The sequence below is a fragment of the Mytilus galloprovincialis genome, chromosome 1, assembly GCF_965363235.1.
Source record: "Mytilus galloprovincialis chromosome 1, xbMytGall1.hap1.1, whole genome shotgun sequence".
Classification (NCBI taxonomy): Eukaryota; Metazoa; Mollusca; class Bivalvia; order Mytilida; family Mytilidae; genus Mytilus; species Mytilus galloprovincialis.
Genome location: NC_134838.1, coordinates 80,506,744 through 80,526,430, shown reverse-complemented (window position 1 = coordinate 80,526,430; position 19,687 = coordinate 80,506,744). Strand labels below are relative to the sequence as shown.

Sequence of the window (19,687 nt, the reverse complement as noted above, 5' to 3'; positions counted from 1 at the left end):
ACCGCATTTTCTATCTTCAAAGCGTAAACGGTGATTACATATAATTATATCAATCTGTAAGATTTTATAACGGTAATTATTAAATTACATGGCATTTATGATGCAAATTTTTGCAGGTGTTACCGTAATTACCGTAAATTATAAGGTAAAAAAAATGCCGTTCGAATAGGGATGTGAAGAAATCATTTGAAAGTGGAAAACATGTTTATTATGATTTAAAAGCAATATTGATAAATTGAAATGTAGGGTACACCCGAATGTTACAGCAACACAACGACATAGAACCGGAATAGGTCAACATGTATTCTCAATGTACATGTATTCAAAAAAATTGTGCGAAAACCTCGCAAATACAAGAAAAAAAAAGGTTTTCTGGTTCTAAATTATGCAAATAATTTCTGTGGACCTTCTGAACTTGCATTTAAAAGTGGTTCAAAGTCTAACATGGTTTTATGTACTGAACATAAGAATGCTTAGTTGTAGGAAGATCCAAATAACAATTTAAAATGAAGTAAACCATTACAGGTCAATGAACGGCCTTCAACACGGATCCTTGGCTCACACCGAACAACAAGCTATAAAGGGCCCCAAAATAAGTAGTGTAAAACCATTCAAACGGGAAAACCAACGGTCTAATCACTTAAAAGTGAAAAATACTTCATTTATTAAAACAAAAATATGGAACTGGGCGTCATCAAAAACTTTTGTCTTTTGATAAGTGTATCTAGAAAGAAATTCTCGCATGTTCAGCAATATCTTTGATTGTCATATGTTTGAGTATAAAGTAATAATACGAAGGGGTTATGACCATCATTATTCCAACAAACATGTTCTGTATTATAGTTTAAAGCGAGGCATGATCGTTTAGATTACATGAATAACAGTAGCAACTCGCTAAAAATGTTGTTCTACATCAAGCTCAAAGGAATATTTTGTGGGGAAGGATATGTTAAATGTGTGAAAACGTCAGTTTAATTAAAATCATGATCATAGATATAACATATACTTGAGTTTATTTGGCGTATAATTAGTTACAATGCAATGTACAGTTTCCACAGAGACTTGGACTGAAATGGGAAATTATATTGGATATGATGTGTTTTTGTTTGAATTTGTTGTCAGTGCTTGATGATAACAACATTTATACCAATACAACAGCAGTGAACTAATTAAAGTTATGATAGTTTTATTTTTCAAAAGTTGCCTTATCGGAATTCTAGAATATTTTACGAATAAGACAACATATCTATAGAAAAGACCCTCTCCATCCAACGAAGCTAAACATGAGTTTGTTTTTTCATTCTCTCTAAGCTTATTAAAAATGAGTCGATAATAAACAAATCAAGTTGTTTCAACAAGCATCGGCTGTTTTCCGCTCTTTGGTAGGGTTGTTGGCTCTTTGACACATTCCCCATTTCCATTTTCAATTTTATGAGAATGTCTTCAACGATGGTCACGTATATTATATACCCATGTTGTCAGCTCTTTAAATCTAAACAAAAATGCGTATACACTTCACAGTTAACTGCTTAATAATGAATATTTGTTGCTTCGTCTGTGACATTTCTTATTTATTCTTTTATTGATGTGAATTTCGAGACCTTCAAGAATCTCATTTCTATTTCATGATAACAGCTTTTATCTGCAATGATCACTATGATTTTGAAACTGCTTCAACATGGTTATTCTATGGAATTGAATTGATCACGGAATAGGCGACTTTCATTAAAATGTAAAGGGAAGTTTCCTCAAAATATGGTACGTTTTGTGTCATTTTCGATAATAGGATTAAACTTTACAAAAAGGAACTATTCATTTTGTCTCATCGCACTGATGTAGCAACTAAACAAAAAGCCAATCTTTAAGGCTAGTTTTTTCATTGCAAAAAAGACAGAAAAACAATAAAAAACATTTATGAAAAAAACACAAATTCTGTAGAAATGTGTAAGAAAACGTCGCATGACTAGTTTACACCAGTCGTCGATTTGTATGCTATCTTGTAAATATCTTCACTATTTGAGTGACGAAAGCAAAAGTTTGATATTTTGTTAAACAAAACAGTTATAGATATTTGACGGTGTAATAGCACATTCACTGTAAGGAACTTCGTTATCTTTTAATCATTACTGACAGGCAGATTCTCATGTAATCAAAATAACACTTCAGCTGAAATCATGGGTAACGTAATATACATTCCCCATACATTCTCCATCTACATGTCTATTAGCACTTGCATTTAGATCATACTTCAAAAACGGTATTGTTGAGTTAAAACTTTTGTTATAAATTGTTCAAAGAGATTTTAGTTAAACTACGTCTGTACAAGAAAAGCTGAAACTTCACGTGCTTACATTGTACATTCCAGTTAAATTGAAAAAAGAGTTGGCACGGAACAGTCACAATTTGCAGTTTAAGGTTTACTACCGTCAAGATATCGAACTTTTAATTTAAATATCAGTCTGATATCATTGGAACATCATTAGGAGGGATGAAAAATTACAATTATTTTTAAAGTTATTGACAAAACACTTGTGCATGCATTCTGGAAATATGTGATTTTGCTTCTTAGAAATAACATTCCCGACTAGACAGATAACAAGCTTTTATAAACATGTTAATTATGTAGAAAAACATATTGTCCTACATGTACCCCTTAAAGATCCATATGTCCATTTTTTTCTATGTTGTTCTGGTCATTGGTTCTTTTTTTAAGTTATCTTTAATGCTAAGCTTTGTTTTCATCTCCAGTTGTCCCTTTACATGTATTTTCACTATGATGTTCTACATACATGAGAGTCAACAAAATGTTTACCATTGTGTATGTAAAATATATATTTTCAGTTTCTAGAACTATAAAATGCCCACTTATAAAAAAGAAGATGTGGTATGATTGCCAATGAGACAACTATCCACAAAAGACCAAAATGACACAGACATTAACGACTATAGGTCACCTTTAGTATTTATTTCTCTGTCTTTTTTTTTCTTTTCATGTCTTCCAAAGCATCGACCTAAAACTTGAATTTTTAGATAATTTTATTTGCATTGTTGCTATCTTTTTTGTCGTCCGTTGGATGCGCTTTTGTTTCTTGTGTTATTAAGATGTGATAGTTCTGTGGGAAGTTAACCCAGGAATGATATAATTCAGTATGTTTGATTTCATTTAACCTCTTTTGAAATTTGTTTGTTAGTTTCTGGTATTCAGATATTTGAATCTTAACTTTTAAAATTTGAGTTCGTGTATACAATATTGATTAATTTGCATTCTGTCAAATTTAAACAGGAGTGTCATTGAGGTCGGAAATATTTTTGATAAATCAGAAAAACTGTCATTAAGGGCAATATTGAAAATGATTAAAACTGCTGAAATCTGTTTAAAAAAACAAACTTGATCACGAAGTTATCGTTAAATTTCTTATGTTTTACGTAGCAAAATTGGTCTTAAAAACATATGATAACCGCCGGATAGCTCGACTGATCAATTAATCCTTTGTATGAAAATTTAAAATCCGTTTTGTCAGTGTAATATAAATTAATTACTAGCAAAGTATGGGGGTCAGACAATGATTTGATTCAGCATTATTGATCTTAATATTCAGTTAAAATTAAGTTATTGCTGTATTTTTGAAGATATTTTGAAGTGTAACATTTATTTTTCTACCATTCACCTGTGTTTTGAAAAAAGAATACCGCTGCATGCACACCGCGAACACAAGCAATTTTGCTCCAAAAGTTTCGAGAGTCAAAAAATGTGAACAAAAAATGAAATGTGAATTTATTGTTTTGTATCTTATATATTTGGCAAAATTGTCGTCTTTTGGTAATATTTAATACTAAAACTGAGTGGAATTTATCTGCCAAACTCTTTATTGATTTATGATAACTATTTCAAAGCTACGAATGTCTTTGCTTTCTTTCTGTATGCTTCAGTTGTCAAAGTTGAATCGAAATTCTGTAATTGGTCGCATATGGAATATTTGAGTTTGACATAAAACTAACAGACGCAATAGTTTCATATTATGTCTATTATATTCGATGCGACAATAAAAAGTACTCTGTTCATTCTTTTGATGATAGTACATTCTTTTGTCTTTATGTTAGTTTTTTGTTTTTGTTTCCCTGCTGATCTAATGAGTCTATCTATTTCCAACTGATCGTTTTATAGTTTCCTCTTACATGTATGTTGTGTATTTACATTAAGTTTCTCCACTGTCTTAGGTTAGGGGAAGGACTATTCGATTACAAACACGATTTACCTTGCAACATTCTATATATGCCTGTCCTAAGTCTGTGGTTTGTAATTCCGTGGTTGTTGTCTGTCAGAAGTTTGTTTTGTTTATTTTTTATCTGGACGTTGCCATTTTTTTCGATTGAATTGTTTCACAATTTGTCATGTCTGGGCATTTTATAGCTGACTACACGGTAGTGGGTTTGCTCATAGTTAAGTGAAAGACTCACGGTTGTCTATAGGTGCTTAAATGGCTTTATTTCGACTCTGATGGATATGAGTCTCTATTTGAAAGATACAGTGGGAGAATCTCACTTATAAATCGAAAACAAACTGATAATGCCATGTCAAAATACACAAAAAATCACATACAACAATATACAATATAGACAATTAAAGACTGAAGCAACACGGATCTAACTTAAACGGTGATGGGGAAGTCATAGGTGATTAAAAGGTGAGCACTTCCTGCTCCACATGTTACATTCGTCGTGTAAGGTGCACGTTGGTAGCTTTACTAAATATGCTAAAGTCATGTTAAATATCGTGTTCATTTTCACCCTCCTTGGTACTAGATATTATTTAGGTATATGTATCGTTATTACCGGGAATCGAATAATTGTTTAATGTTCACATTTAAACGTCTCCATGTTAACTTACGAGACAGAAAATGATAGCAAAACTCAAATTATTTTTTGATAGGTTTTATAAATGACTACTGCTTGTTTTTTTGCAATTGGAGGCTGTAAGTCAAATATCAGCAAAAAATTGTTTTAATATCCTATAATATATATTTCATTACTATAAAATCATTTGAACAGGTTTGATTTGTATCTCTTTGATAACAACTGACAGACATCTGTTATGCTACTCAGTATTTCAGGTAACTTAAGACTTAGCCAAATTAAAACGGTGAAAAGCCCTACAAGACACTTGTATGTAATAGAGATATGTAATCTTGAATAAGCTGGAGGTATAATATAGGTGTTAGGAAAGTGTTATTCTTACTTACAAAATAGTAAATAATTGTAAACTTAGTGAAAAAAACCAATGTAATGCAATCTCTTGGTTTTATTGCAAACTTTAACTCTAAGGGATAAAATTGATAATGTGATACAGTAATTTAGAGATTAAAATCTGAAACTATTTCTCTAAACTTGATTCTTTGAAGTTTTTATATATTTGTTTGTAAAACATTTAATAGATTTTATGGAACACTAAACCTATCTTATATTACAAATAAGTACGGTTTAAAACTGTTTTATGATAACATGTTTTTATTTGGAACTTATCATTAGATATTTCACCTTGAACATTTTTTATCTGTCATAAAAATGCTAATATCCCGCTTAGTACTACCGTAATAGTTTTATGTATTATAACATATAAAATTTAAGAGGGTAATATTGAAAAAAAAATGTAAGTTTTAATTATATAATGAATATACATATATTTTATTTAATATTCAACATATTTTCCAAGATAAAATGTATGTCAACAATATGTAGAAGTAAAAGGAATCAGTAACTATAAAAGTTTAAGCAAAATATGACGACGTGAAGTAGAAAGACTGACTGACCACTGTCAATAAGACGAGTTTTGATCTTGGACAGCTCTATAAAATGTAGAATAACAAAAATACCGAACACCGAGGAAAATTCAAAACGGAAAGTCCGTAATCAAAAGGCAAAATCAAAAACTCAATAAAGGCAACAGTAGTATACCGCTGTTCAAAACTCATAAATCTATGGACAAAAAACAAAAACACATCAAACATATTGATAACAAATGTCATATTCCTGACTTGGTACAGGCATTTTAAAGCCTTATGTAGAAAATGGTGGATTAAACCTGGTTTTGAAGTTAGCTAAACCTCTCACTAGTATGACAGTCGCATAAAATCCCATTATATTGACAACTATGTATGAACAAAACAAACAGACGCTATAGGTAAAAATGTATAAAATATAATGATTAATGCTAACAGATCTAAAGTATTACAAAATATAAGTGAAATTTATGAGTATGATCATTCGTCGAAAGTTTGAAAAATTCTTTGGAAAAAACGGATCAACCTCACCTCCTCCCCAAAATCTTTCTCCTTTTGGTTATCTCTTGTTCATTGCTTTAAAATGAATAACCGTTATGCATTGGTCTGTTTTAATTGTGAGATAACTGACACACTATACGAGACCGCAAATCAATAGTATTCATTTCTTTAATCTTAGTATTGTTCAGTTATCAACTCTGCATTATTTATGACTTGTCAAAAGTACTTAGTTATTATACCACACGCAAATTTGCAGATCTTTATAACAATTAAAATATTAACTACGAAAAAAATGACATTCTGCAAGGTTAGTTTAACCAGGTTGATAATTATATGTTTTAATTGTGTAATTGTCGTTTTTAAACTCCTAAATACACTTTAAATGTATTGTATAACATTCCAAATTATCAATAACGGTTTGTCAGTGAAATTTAAAAGTATTTTTTTAATTTGAATTTCTGCCGAAGGAATTCACTGTGGTGTTGTGTTATAAATGATGTTGATTAGGGGGCGACAATTTGTTATATTTTTAGAATGGGGAGGGGAGGACTTATTAAAAAGTATACAAATCAGAAAACAAAGAGCCAATTTAAAGCTTACAAGCTCAGAACATCTCACTAAATGAAAAAAAGACACAGCATACCGATCAATGTGAACTCGCAGACTTTTTTAAAAATTATTTCCAACACTTTGATTGAAACATTTGTGCACTATAGTTGAAGAAAAACAGATATTTCTGTAGTTGTCAAAAGATCTTCAACATTTTTTTACTTCCATTAATTTTTACTGTCTGCACTCGGTATTTATTAGCAAAAAAAAAAATGAAAAAAAAAAAGGAATCGAGATAAGAATAAGAAGTGTTTCAAAATAAAACGATATATTTTTGAATCAAGCTGAAAATATCGACATATCACAAGAAGAATTTGATAGCATTTTAGCTGTGATATTGCTCTAGTAACACAGCGAGAAGAACGGTTTTATTATTTTAGAACCAGTTAAACTTTATAAAGTTATTAAAGAAAACTTTTTTTAATTGAAACTATTTTCCAATCAACATCTGATAGATTACATAACAGAAAATAGTCTGAGACATACTGTGCATGAATGTATGTCGATCATATTACACTTAAAGGTTTATACTGTCTATTGTATGCTTTCTAGATATATCATAATACTTTCTGTAGTAGATTTTCCATGCCGACCATTTTAATTTTAAGTACCAAGTACCAAGTCAGGAATATGACCGTTGTTATCCATTCGTTTGATGTGTTTGAGCTTTTAATTTTGCCATTTGATTTGGTACTTTTCATTTTGAATTTTCTTCGGAGTTCATTGTTGATTATGTGATTTCTCTATATGCCTTTTTGTGCTTGCTTTGTATTTATTGGGATAAGATTATAACACAATGTTGACTGCTACCCCTATTTTTGACATTTGTACCTACTATGTCTGTTTGTTTTGTTCACACATCGTTGTCAATATAATATAATTTGATGCAACTGTCATACAAGTGAGAGGTTTAGCTAGCTATAAAACCAAGTTTAAAATGCAGAAAATGCCTGTTCCAAGTTAGAAATATGACAGTTGTTATTCATTCGTTTGATGTATCTGAGTTTTTGATTTTGCCATTTGATTAGGGATTTTTTCCCTCTGAGTTCAGTATTTTTATGATTTTACTTTTTCCTATGGTGTATGCACTTTCAACGAAGATTGTATTGCCATGCTTAAAAAAAGTTGACTGTCATACGTTTTTTAATGACAATCCCATCTTGCCAATGCTGGCTTTCCTTTAGGTTTTGACCTCGCAACTGTTTGCTTACCATCACTTACCGATATCATTACTAATAAAAGTTTACTGTCGTACGTTTTCAAAATGACTTACCGCTCTCATAACTCTTTTAAATATATTATCGTACGTTTTCAATTCCACATTTTTCGGAAAGATATTTACAATAATAGTGCAGCTTTACCTACATCGTTCCTTGACAAATTTATTTACTTTATCCACAGGCGAGTTCATGTCTATCTGTGCAACCTTTACTAGGGAAAGTCAATGAAGCAAACATACTGTATAAATATGACATCTTTTATAGAGAATTAATCTTTAACTCTCAGCTGGTTTCATGATTAAACATAAATTTCATTTGTGACTTTGTATTTAATTCATTCACCTTTTTATGTACTAATATGTCAAAGTCTCACCGAACATTTTTAGTCATATTTTATTTAAAAAGGAAATCGTTAAAAATATTGCCAAAAAATCTTAGTATATTGAAAAAATACTGAATAGATAAAAGGGATACAATGCATGCATAGCGAAAATGAAAGTATATACCGTAAAACAACATGGAAAACTAGAAAATATAGGCCAAACAAGTTTGAAGCATTTTTTTTGCAGGCGATACGATAAGAATAAAGAAAGTAAATACAAGTAATTGTAACAAATATTTAAAATCTTATTATAGGTTTAAATATCTACAACTTGAGAAAATTTATTTCTTTTTAAAAGCACCATTGTAAGTTTTTTTCTACTGTACCCCAAGCAAAATTTTGTTCAGATTTTGAAAGAACTTGTTAAACTATAATACTGTTAAAATATTTCATCAGTAACGTTATGTTTTCAATGTATAGTGTTTTCTTTTATTTCTTAATTATCAGTTTGCTTGGAGAATCAAATGTATGTGTTCTTGGTTGTTTGTTACTTTACCACAAACTGTTGTTGTTATAAACTTGTAACCAATAAGCTTCCACTTCTAATTTGTTCAATGTTTTTTTTCAGTGTTAAAGTATCTTTTTATCGAAGATGTAGTTTAAATAGGTTTCACGAACGTGAAAAAGCTCGAACATATATGTATATAAGCGACTTCAAATCGATGGACAGAAACATGTTATAATAAATCTCGGTGGTCGATTTCAAATGTTAGTGTTTTTCTCTTTTGGAACGCATGACTTATATGAAAAAAGTAGTCAAATTGTTAAATTTGAAACCGAAGAACACACAAGAAACAAGAATTTTCACCTCAATTGCAACAATTTTTTAAGCAAAACGTTTTTTGTGCAAATAACTACACTATAATTGATTTCCATTTCGAACTTACTTTCAAAACTGTATTTTTGGCAGCTTTAAACACTTAGATGTGGAACTAACAAATAATCACAGTTCTTGACTGTTTTTGCCATTAATTAACTTTGTTATAAATCTAATTACTGTCTTCTATGATAGGTCGGAAATAGAACTTTCAATGATGCAATACGTACTTTGTCATGGAATTATCATAGCTCGCCACCAATTTAGAAACATCCTTAGATAATTGACTGATGTCGGATTTTGTTGATTTTATAGTTCAAATGGTTTAACGATAAGATGACACTATACTTTCTGGTAATGGTGGTAATTACTTTTACATGTCTCATAAGAATTTTTGATATTTCTACCTTTTTCGTACTTGATCAAACAACTGTAGCCACCTCTTAGATCATCATCGATGCGGTTTATTTTTAATGCAATTTCCATATTTTTAAAGATATCATTTCTTTTTCAATATGTAATTTTTGAGGATCAAACATTTTCTGATAATTAATAGTTCAAGATACCACCGAAGGGCCAATAAGTACTTACTAGATGTGGAAAACGTAGGATTAAAATTTGACAATTAATTTGAAGATTTATTTTGCCGATCAGCCATTTATTCGATCTGGAATAGATGTTCATATAAATGTGCTTTATAACAAACATGTAGATTTGTACGATAATATTTATCTGAAAAATGGTTTTAAACCTGAATTGCACTCCTACATTTGTAACACCACAATGTAAAAAATGAAACTTACTCGATAAGATTGGTAAAAAACACGATCATTTGCGTACTAATTTTAATTTAAATATAAAACAGGGTTACGTCAAAAGATTGAATAAAAAAATTATACAAATACAAAAAATGTAAAAAAGTTTAATTGATGAATTGAACTATCTTTACATTTTTCAAAATTGCATTTTAGAGTGGCTTGGTTTATTATTCAATAAAAGTAAATTAGATGTTTTATGTTTAACCGACGATTGCCTCAACATTTAAAATGAGACACACATTTTGGAAAAAAAGAAAGAAATAACATTCTTCTTCTCATGGATATGATGAGACTGTGCGAAAAAAAGCTTCTTTATAAAGTAGTTTTAAAAGCATTTGAATGGATCTTATTCGAGCTATATACATTTATTAAACGATTGGGTGGTTTTTTTCTTAATTCCACAACCGTCTTAGTGTCATAACTAACATGCATGGAAAGTGAACAAGTACATATTTATATTTTATAAAGGCAAACTATTTATTTTTAGGTTCAGGAATTTCAAACACAATTTTTATAGAATTGAAATTGATTATAAGAAAGTGAAATGATTTGATATAGATAACATATAATTTATTTTTCAATTTCTTATACATGTACTAATGAAGTGTCATTTCTAGTGATTTATATCAATTATGAAGAGGTCTTTCACATTCTTATACAAATTAAAAGTCGAATAAGCCATTAACACATTTCAACATTTCCTCGTTTGTGGCATCACTGAAGGCGACTTGAGTCACCGAATTTGTATTTTTCATGTCAACACATATGGGTGCAACTGAAGGATCAGGTTCCGCTGACCCTTGCGAAATACTATAGTTCACCAAAAGTTTATTACTGGTTCATTAAGAAACCCCAACGGTTTTAATTAATAAGCAAACATATCGTGAATCTACACGCTCGAAAGGAATTACTACTTTTCCATATTAAAGTTTATTACTGGTTCATGCTGTTTTGCATTATTTTTATGCTCCTCGCCGCATAAAGTGTTACCATTGTCTGTTCGTACAAATGTCCAAAAATAAAAAAAAATAGTGTTCGTTCACTTACTTCAGTTAGTCTCAACTACTAGTATATGTTATGAAACTTATACACAATGCTTATTACCCTAAAACACGGATAAGTTCAAATCTGATTGGCTTCACAATTACTGTTAGAATTACGTCCCTTTATAACGTTATATGCAATCAGGGCATCATCTACGTCCAATGAACACATTATCCATTCATTTCCAATGCCTTTGTTGTTTCTATCGTTCATGGTTTTTCCACCACCGCCATGCAAGCTTTGTGTATTTCATAAAAAAATTTCACGTTCATTCATGTCTTATGGTTAAAGTATTTACATTTAATATTGATGAATTTCGTATAGTTTTAGGGTTAAACAAAAGACATTTTATCAACTTAGAATTTAGTAAAAGTGTACGTAACAGTGCTAAAGCACTGACTGTAATTGTGCAGATGATACCATTGGGGACCACGTCAGGCATTTTAATAGAAATGATTGTTATTGCATTTAATTAAATGGTAGAAACTATTTTAATTTTATGAAGATATATGGATTTTTGACAAGGCAGGAATTACTTTACAAAATTTTGCACTAAAATAATCTGCTTATCTAATTTACCAATTCGTTGTAAAATGATTTAGGAAAACCCAACGGACTTAATTAATAAGCAAACATATCGTGAATCTACACGCCCGAACGGAATTATTACTTTTCCATATTGAAATATTTGGATGTTAGCTCAGAATAGATTGTAACTTCAATAGTTTCCCCGATGTGCTCACGTACAATTATCTTTTTTCAGATATTAAAAATTTGTAATCATAACTTTGATCACAGAAAGGAAATTTTTACTTTGAATATGCTCCACTTGAAAATTGTTTCATCGATTGTAATAAACCGGCTGTAAAATTGGCCTATTTTGTTATAATATGAATTCCAACTTTTGTACAATCAAATAAATACAAGAACATTTGTCGAAGGTTCAAGATAGTATCACTTTTGAATTTAGTTTTATTACAGTATCACTTTTAAATTTAGTTTTATAACAAAAATACAGACAAATAAACCCCAAAAATTTGTAAAGTCAAGCTTATTCTTCAAACACCGATATATTTTGACCTTATTTTGGTACAACTGTAAAATAAGAATTAAACTTAATATGCACCAGTGAGTATTATGATGGGAAATTCATTAATTTATGTTATGAGGAGAGGCCTGATTTATTGTTTCTTTTTTGTCAAAGTTGAGAGAATTCACTTTATACTTGCACCATTTTGAAAGTCATAAAATCTGAAATTTACGACTTTTTCAATTATAGACCTGGCCATCGAAAATCTTATTTGGCAGTATACTAAGAAGAAATGTTTAAAATGTGAACATCAAGGCTTTGATTAAACATCAAACGACAAGAAATATTCCCGTTTGTGTTATCGGTGCCTAAATCGGTGCCTAAATACATTTTCCCTATATTTTCATAACTTCGTGTTTTTGTTGATACAACAACCTTTTGTATTTATATGCATATCAATCTTCAATAATAGTCATAAACACATATTGAAATATTCCTAAAAGCGGTCTGGACACACCAAATTTATGAAGTGTTATTTCCATTTTTTTTGCATACATTTCTTATAACACAGCAACTACGAGTTCGTGATATGGAAGGGAGAAACTTTTACCTCTTGGGCACTAATTAATAAACTTTATTTAATTAACACTGTGTTCATGCTTTATGTTCAATCGTTTTGATCGATAACTTTGAGATCGTTGTTGTTGTTTTGTTCTGTTAACATATAATTGTTTTGCATTCTATGAAATGAAACAAAATGTATTTAAAGATGTTCATGTACAAAGGCATGTTCAACTAGATTGTTTGTTTAATGGATATTCATAAAAATGCGAAATCATTTAAATAGAAAAGAATGATGGTAACCATTATGGTATACAATTAACCACCATTCAGATAGTTTGAGTAAATGCTACACAGACACAAATTATAAAATTGTTTGATATAATTTTGTTTGATTATTTTATTCTGCCGAAATGAAACATCATTGACATATCGCTACTTAACACAAAAAGAAAACCGTAAAGACTTGACAAACCAAAGAGCTATTCATTTTCAAAATTGTTTTGATATAACGATATTGTTTGTTTTTGAAACTTATGCAAAGATTCAAACAGCCAACACATGTTGTTACAATGTTAAAACGGTGACTGGCTATATTTCAATCACTTTATCACAAGAAGTAGAGATGGCTGACTGAAGATCAAAACAGCAATTGAATAATAGTATAAGAATGCATAATGACTAAAGTAATCAAATTTAATCTTCCGTACGATGTAGCAATTCTGTAAGAATTATGCACTAGTGAACTAATTTTTATCTGAAAGGGTCTTTTTGATATAAACAGCCCATAAAGACTGAACAATAAAGTGTAACGTCAATGTCATTCCTGCGGTAAATTAAGTACTGGTAAGACACTTCGCTTGCAGTCAACTAAGACCTGTCCAGTCTAGTATGTTGAGACTGTTCATTAGTTGTTATTAACATGTATTCATCAACATTTTACTGAAATGTATAGAAATATACGGTACTGCTCTGACTTTACTGCAAAAAAAATGCTTAAACAGTACTAAATTTGCCGCAGTGGAACAGTTTGAAAATTGATTCAAAGACTGAACATGACGGAATAATATGTTAAACAGAATTTTTAGATGGTGTAAAGATAAAAAAGACAAAACAATTTACTAGTGATGTTTCATACTAATATATTTTAACGATAGACAGCTGTCATTGTCTTCGCTATTCACAATGTTGTATATTGTTCTAGTCAAGATATATTATTAGACATATACATATTTGTCTAGGTTTTTACTCCTTGTCTATTGCTGTAAACCAGGCTGTTTGGTTATTCTCAGACGGAACGGGTTAAATCAAAATGATTCACTGTCCAGGATAATGAAATATTTATCGACTTCGTAGTCTAACACCTGTAGAAAAGACGTCAATTTTGTCATAATTCAACACAATTTAAATTATAAATTTCGGTTTTAAATATCTATAAAAACAATTATCTGCAGCGTTCTAAAAAGTTCAATTGGCAATAAATTATTGCCCTGAAGACAGGTTACACATAATGATGAGATAATTATATGTATACTTATGAATTAACATTTTTGGTAAACAGAATGAAAGAGTGCATAAAAATACACCACTTACATCATTGACAAAAATGTCGTTTAAATCAATCAAACCAAAGCCTATCTTGAAACAATCATGACATTAATCGCTTTGAGCACGAATCATGCACAGTAATTTAAATTATACAAAAAAAGTAGAAAAAATTCTTTTTAAATCATTATTGTGTAAATTCAGATGACTTATGTTGAATACTTTATTATTACCAAAGAATAATACCCTAACTTATTGTTTAAGGATATGAAGACAGTCGAATGCTGCCCTACAGATGCCTTTTATTTTTTGTGTCCTCGGTTTTAGTTTTATTTCATTCACAAATATAACTTGTTTTTTTCTTGATTGCATAATGCGAAGAAGTGCTGCATACTAAGATGAGCATAATACCAACGTGTAACATAAAAAAACAACAAAAACATTCTCAAATAAGTAGATTTCAAATTTTATAATAGTTTTATGAATGCTAATAATTGGAAATAATGACATAAATCAGGCTGCAAGCTTGTTTTGTTTTAATTTTATGCATACTTATTGTTATAAAATTGTCAAAAAGAGCACGTGATTTCGTTGATGTTACGTTATTATCAATGACATAAAACACTTGGATCAAAGACAATATGATGGTTGTCTACTAATCAGAACGGGTTTTCAAATGGTTAATATGTTTATCGTTGGCTATTTAATTAGCTGAAAAATTGTTTAACACCCCAATTAGCTCAGCTTTTCAAATTTCCCAAAGACGGTTTTGTTTAAACATTCCTTAATAATTTGAATACATAACGATAGTTTAAATGAAAAGCAGAACGGATAAAGCTTTGTCCTGAAAGGATACTATTTTCCATAGTGGTGCATGCTATCTATTCAACAATTATCTGTTGGTGTATCTTCTTTATATAATATGCAAAGGCAAAACACAAGATCATCATTAGAATAAATCCATACATTATTTTTATTTTCAGGCAGTTTATAATTATGCCAATGTTGCATGCAAGTGTCATGGTGTATCAGGATCTTGTAGTTTGAAAACTTGTTGGCAGGCATTACCGCCATTTAAAGATGTTGGAAAAAGATTAAAAGACCGGTATGATGGTGCAGTGGAAGTAAAATTCAATAAAAGAGGGACTCGATTAATACGAAGGAAGAGGCGTTTTAATAAGCCAACACAAGATGATTTATTATATGTAAATACGTCACCTGATTATTGTGTCGCCAATTCAACAACTGGTTCTTTAGGAACCGTTGGCAGGGAGTGTAACAGACTGTCCGAAGGGATGGACGGATGTAGACTTATGTGTTGTGGTCGGGGGTACAATACATTCAAACGAAAACTAGTAGAACGATGCCATTGTAAATTTCATTGGTGTTGCTATGTTAAATGCCGGACTTGTGAAAGAATAGTTGATATTAACTCATGCAAATGATCGAAAAATATGCAAAAACCAACACAAATGTCCGCCTCAAATAGGCTATGAGATTAGAATAACATATGGTATTCCGGGATACAAATGGTGAGGTTCTATGAAAGATTTGAAAGGCATTGATATTGTTCGGAGTTGCCATTTGCGTAAATGTGTTCGACATGTGTTAATGTAACACTTATAAATACCACAGAAGTATAAATGAATGCAAATCATAACAGTCTAGTTAAACATGTATATACACTTATGTTCTACCTCTTTATTTAAGATCTTTACTACAACCATGACATGTTTTTTTCGTAGTTCTGATGCATATTCGCTCGTATAACTGGATTCAGACTTTATAAAATACCACACGTATATTGTTCCCTTAGAGTATCGATAGAGACCATGTAACTGAAAAAGGCCAGTTTCCTATGCTATAATGAAAGAATGGTCTCCTGTTTACATTGTGGTACTGGTATCTGATTGTTGAAAGTCCCTTAGATAAGAAAGTTTGTCCTGTCAGTAAAAAATGTCCACATAATAAATAAGGATGTTGTAAATAGTTCGTTTGTACATAGAGGTAAAGTATTGTTTTATCTGCAGGTTCATCCAGTCTTATGAAATAAAATAAATATTTGCCTTGATCTTAAATAAGCCTTCCCTAGTGAGGAAAGATATTTCTACAGTTTCCTCATCAATAAGAACAATCAAGTATTTGAAAGACCTAATCGTAAAAGAAATTAAGAACCTGAATAACTAAATAATAGGAAAAAAATACATGTAAAGCAAATCATTTAATGCAGATAAATTTATAAATGTAATATGCGGATTTTGTCCTTATTACAAACAATTCACCTTCATCGATCCTGAGTAATACAAATACAGTAAAGTTTCCAATTAGGCTGAATAAAAAATCCAATAACATATCAATTATATAAAAATGTTAACTGGACATTTTGTTTTAATGAATCTCAATGCTTTTATGATAGGAAGTTTTATTCGTGATGTTCATCAAATGTTTTTTTTTCTAATTGTGTTGATATAGTTTCAATCTTGTTTGTAGATAATCATATAGAAATTATTTATTTACGCAATGTTTTTTTTATGAAACTTGTTTTTTTTTTATATATTGTAACTTGTTTTGTTATATTTGTTATATTTCTATGTCATGTAACTGAAATATGTGAACAGTGATTGGTGAGTGTTTTCCTATACCCAATTTGAAAGCATCTATCCAAAGTCGTACTATGTATACAAGTTTATTACGTGCTTTATATGGATACATGAAATTTGTTCGCTAACTTACAACTTTGTTACATTGTAGTACTATAATATCTCGTAAACATTCTGGACTTAAATTTAATATGCATCTTAAATTTCATTAACTATACTTTATTCTTAAATATAATACAGCTTATGGAATTTAAGTAAGCATCATGATGCCTATGTGATGTGTTTGGCAGTAAAATGAAAACAAACAAAATATTTTGAAACTAATTTTCAGTGATTTTTAACAAAATTTGTTCAGTGTATCGTTTCAATGTATTTTTGTAGATTTTCAATTTACTGGAGTTATACCACGAAGTTATAGTATGTTAGATGAATGAGAGCGATATTGAAGGCATCTTTCATAAATTACATTTGACGAAACTTGATACCTATTTAAAGATTTAAATTAAAATCATTTAACACTGAAAATCATGTACGTGTGACTGATATGGATCTTTATTTGCATTGTAAATAAACTCATTTTTCATTCCTCAACATCGTGTGAGTTTTAGGCCAAGATTGATTTGATTTACTATTAAAGTTTCCTCCAGGTTCTTACGATTTTTGTATAATTTTATGTATAACCTCTTAGATTTTTAACTGTCTCAAATACAAAATTAAAACCAATCTATAAGAGAAAAATGATATGAAAAGAAATTATAAAAAAGTTAAACATAATATGATATGATAATATCTTAGTCTATGAATATAATAACGAACTTTAAAAGTGTCATTTTCTCACAAATCCTTCATTTTTTATGAAGAAAAGTTTAGATTCAAACAAGTTTTATCGGCATAAAGCTTCATTTGCAAATAAAGTTAGTATCAGTATAAAATCTGCACTTTCATCAATCGATAACATCCTGCCATACAAAGTAATGAGTTTCTGTCGGCACTATTTCTGCAACATTAACCAATATTCATACGCCTCAGGAGGAAGTCTCAATCTCCACTCAAAATGGACGAGACAAAAGCACAAATTATCCAAAAGGTTGTTAATGTAATTTAACTTGACTGTGAAGTGATTAACTTTTAAGTTGAGGATTCAATCGGAATTAATGTGATGAAAACATATCTAATTTAGCAGTTATGATGTTAGCATTGATTTCTCTTACTGATGGTGTCCCGACAGAAAATTAAGTCTGTATTATAGAAAATCATTCACTATTAAAAATTATCACCGACTGCAATAAATTGTTAATTTTGTACTTAATAGTTGTGTTTTATTAATGGTGAAAGTCCTACGTTTGTGGAAATATTTTACAGGTATCACTTTGAATGGTTATTGATATTCTCTGCACTGTTCTGTGTTGTTTAAATATTTTTCTTAGTGTACTATTAAAAGAGAGCCGTGTTATTGTGGTTAGTGAATCGGACTACTAACACAAAAGTTCCTGTTTTAATCCCAGCTCCGGACAGAAAATGTCAGGGACTTAATTCATGGCTCTCCTCTGACACCATTTGAAAGCATGGTCTTGAGAAACGACGATAGACCGTCCGAAGGGGACGATAAATGGCTGACCCGTGTTAAGAGAGCCATATCTCTTGCATGTAAAAAACATCCTTGCAGATTTCGAAAAAGAGCAGGATAATGCCGCTACAAGGCAGCACTCACACCCACAAAATGGAAAGGGATTAATAAAGGGTTGCAATAACTTGTTTCCCATTCCACTATAGATAAGTATGTTTTACAAAAGAAAAGCATTTCACCTTAAACTGTAGCTGTCTTTATCAACAGTTACCTTACATGAAGCTTAACATACAATTTGCTATGTATCAAATCTTCAACGCTTCTATAAGATTTTGAATTTTCAAATACTTTAGCCTCGAGCATTACTGAAGAGACATTTAGTGTCGAAACCCTCATTTGATGCATACAATGGTACTGTTTATCTAATTGCTTGTTTACAAATAAAGAAAAAGTTAAACAAAACAATAATCAGGTTCTGAAAAATACCAAAACTTTGCTGTTCTTTTTGGCAGGCCCTACCACGTTGTCCACAGTGGATGATTAAATAATTGATATGCAAGTAAAAAAGTACTCATTTGCAATATATTCAAACGCCAGGGGCTTGTTCGACTGAATGTAATTTCATTTTCCAATTCCCTGCACAACTAGACGAAATTAGATATAAAAAGTGATACCAACAACCTTTGAACCCAATGTGGTGTTCATGACATAAGTATTCAGATATTTCAAATTGAATATGGGTACTATAGAAAATGATCAGGAAATATATTTTTAACACCTTTTAAAGTTCCCTTTAGATTAAGACTAAACTGACTGATACACTATAGTTACTAGCTATAGTAAATCATATTTAGTCTTATTTTGGTCCCGTTAATCTTACTATCACTGGGTCTATACCTCTGGTTGAGGACTTTTTGTCTCACCATCTGAGTAGCTAGAACTTTGGTACTGGCGCAGGAATATTGGCATTTTATAATTTTGATTCGTTATTATAGATATGTCTGAATCATTATAGATTAAGAACCATCATATCTCCCTCATTTATAGCTCTGATTCCTGGTTCATGATAAAATTATATATTATATTTCATATTAAATTATAATCCTGGTACCTTTGGTAACTATTAAGTAGGTATGGGCGTCAAGTTGGTTACCTATTCCCTATTCCCTATTCGTTACCTATTCCCTATTCCCTATTCGTTGCCTATTCGTTACCT

General features: G+C 30.4%; 1 protein-coding gene across 3 annotated transcripts in view; it reads left to right on the top strand.

Annotated features, from left to right (window-relative positions):
- Positions 1-18,208, top strand: part of LOC143085324 (protein Wnt-5a-like) — a 54,065-nt gene extending 35,857 nt beyond the window's left edge. For all 3 annotated transcript variants that reach the window (XM_076261620.1, XM_076261607.1, XM_076261614.1), the window contains one exon: positions 15,288-18,208. In XM_076261620.1, coding sequence (XP_076117735.1) covers positions 15,288-15,749 — 462 coding nt within the window. In that variant the 3' untranslated portion in view covers positions 15,750-18,208. The remainder of the gene's footprint in view (positions 1-15,287) is intronic.
- Positions 18,209-19,687: the final 1,479 nt, after the last annotated feature.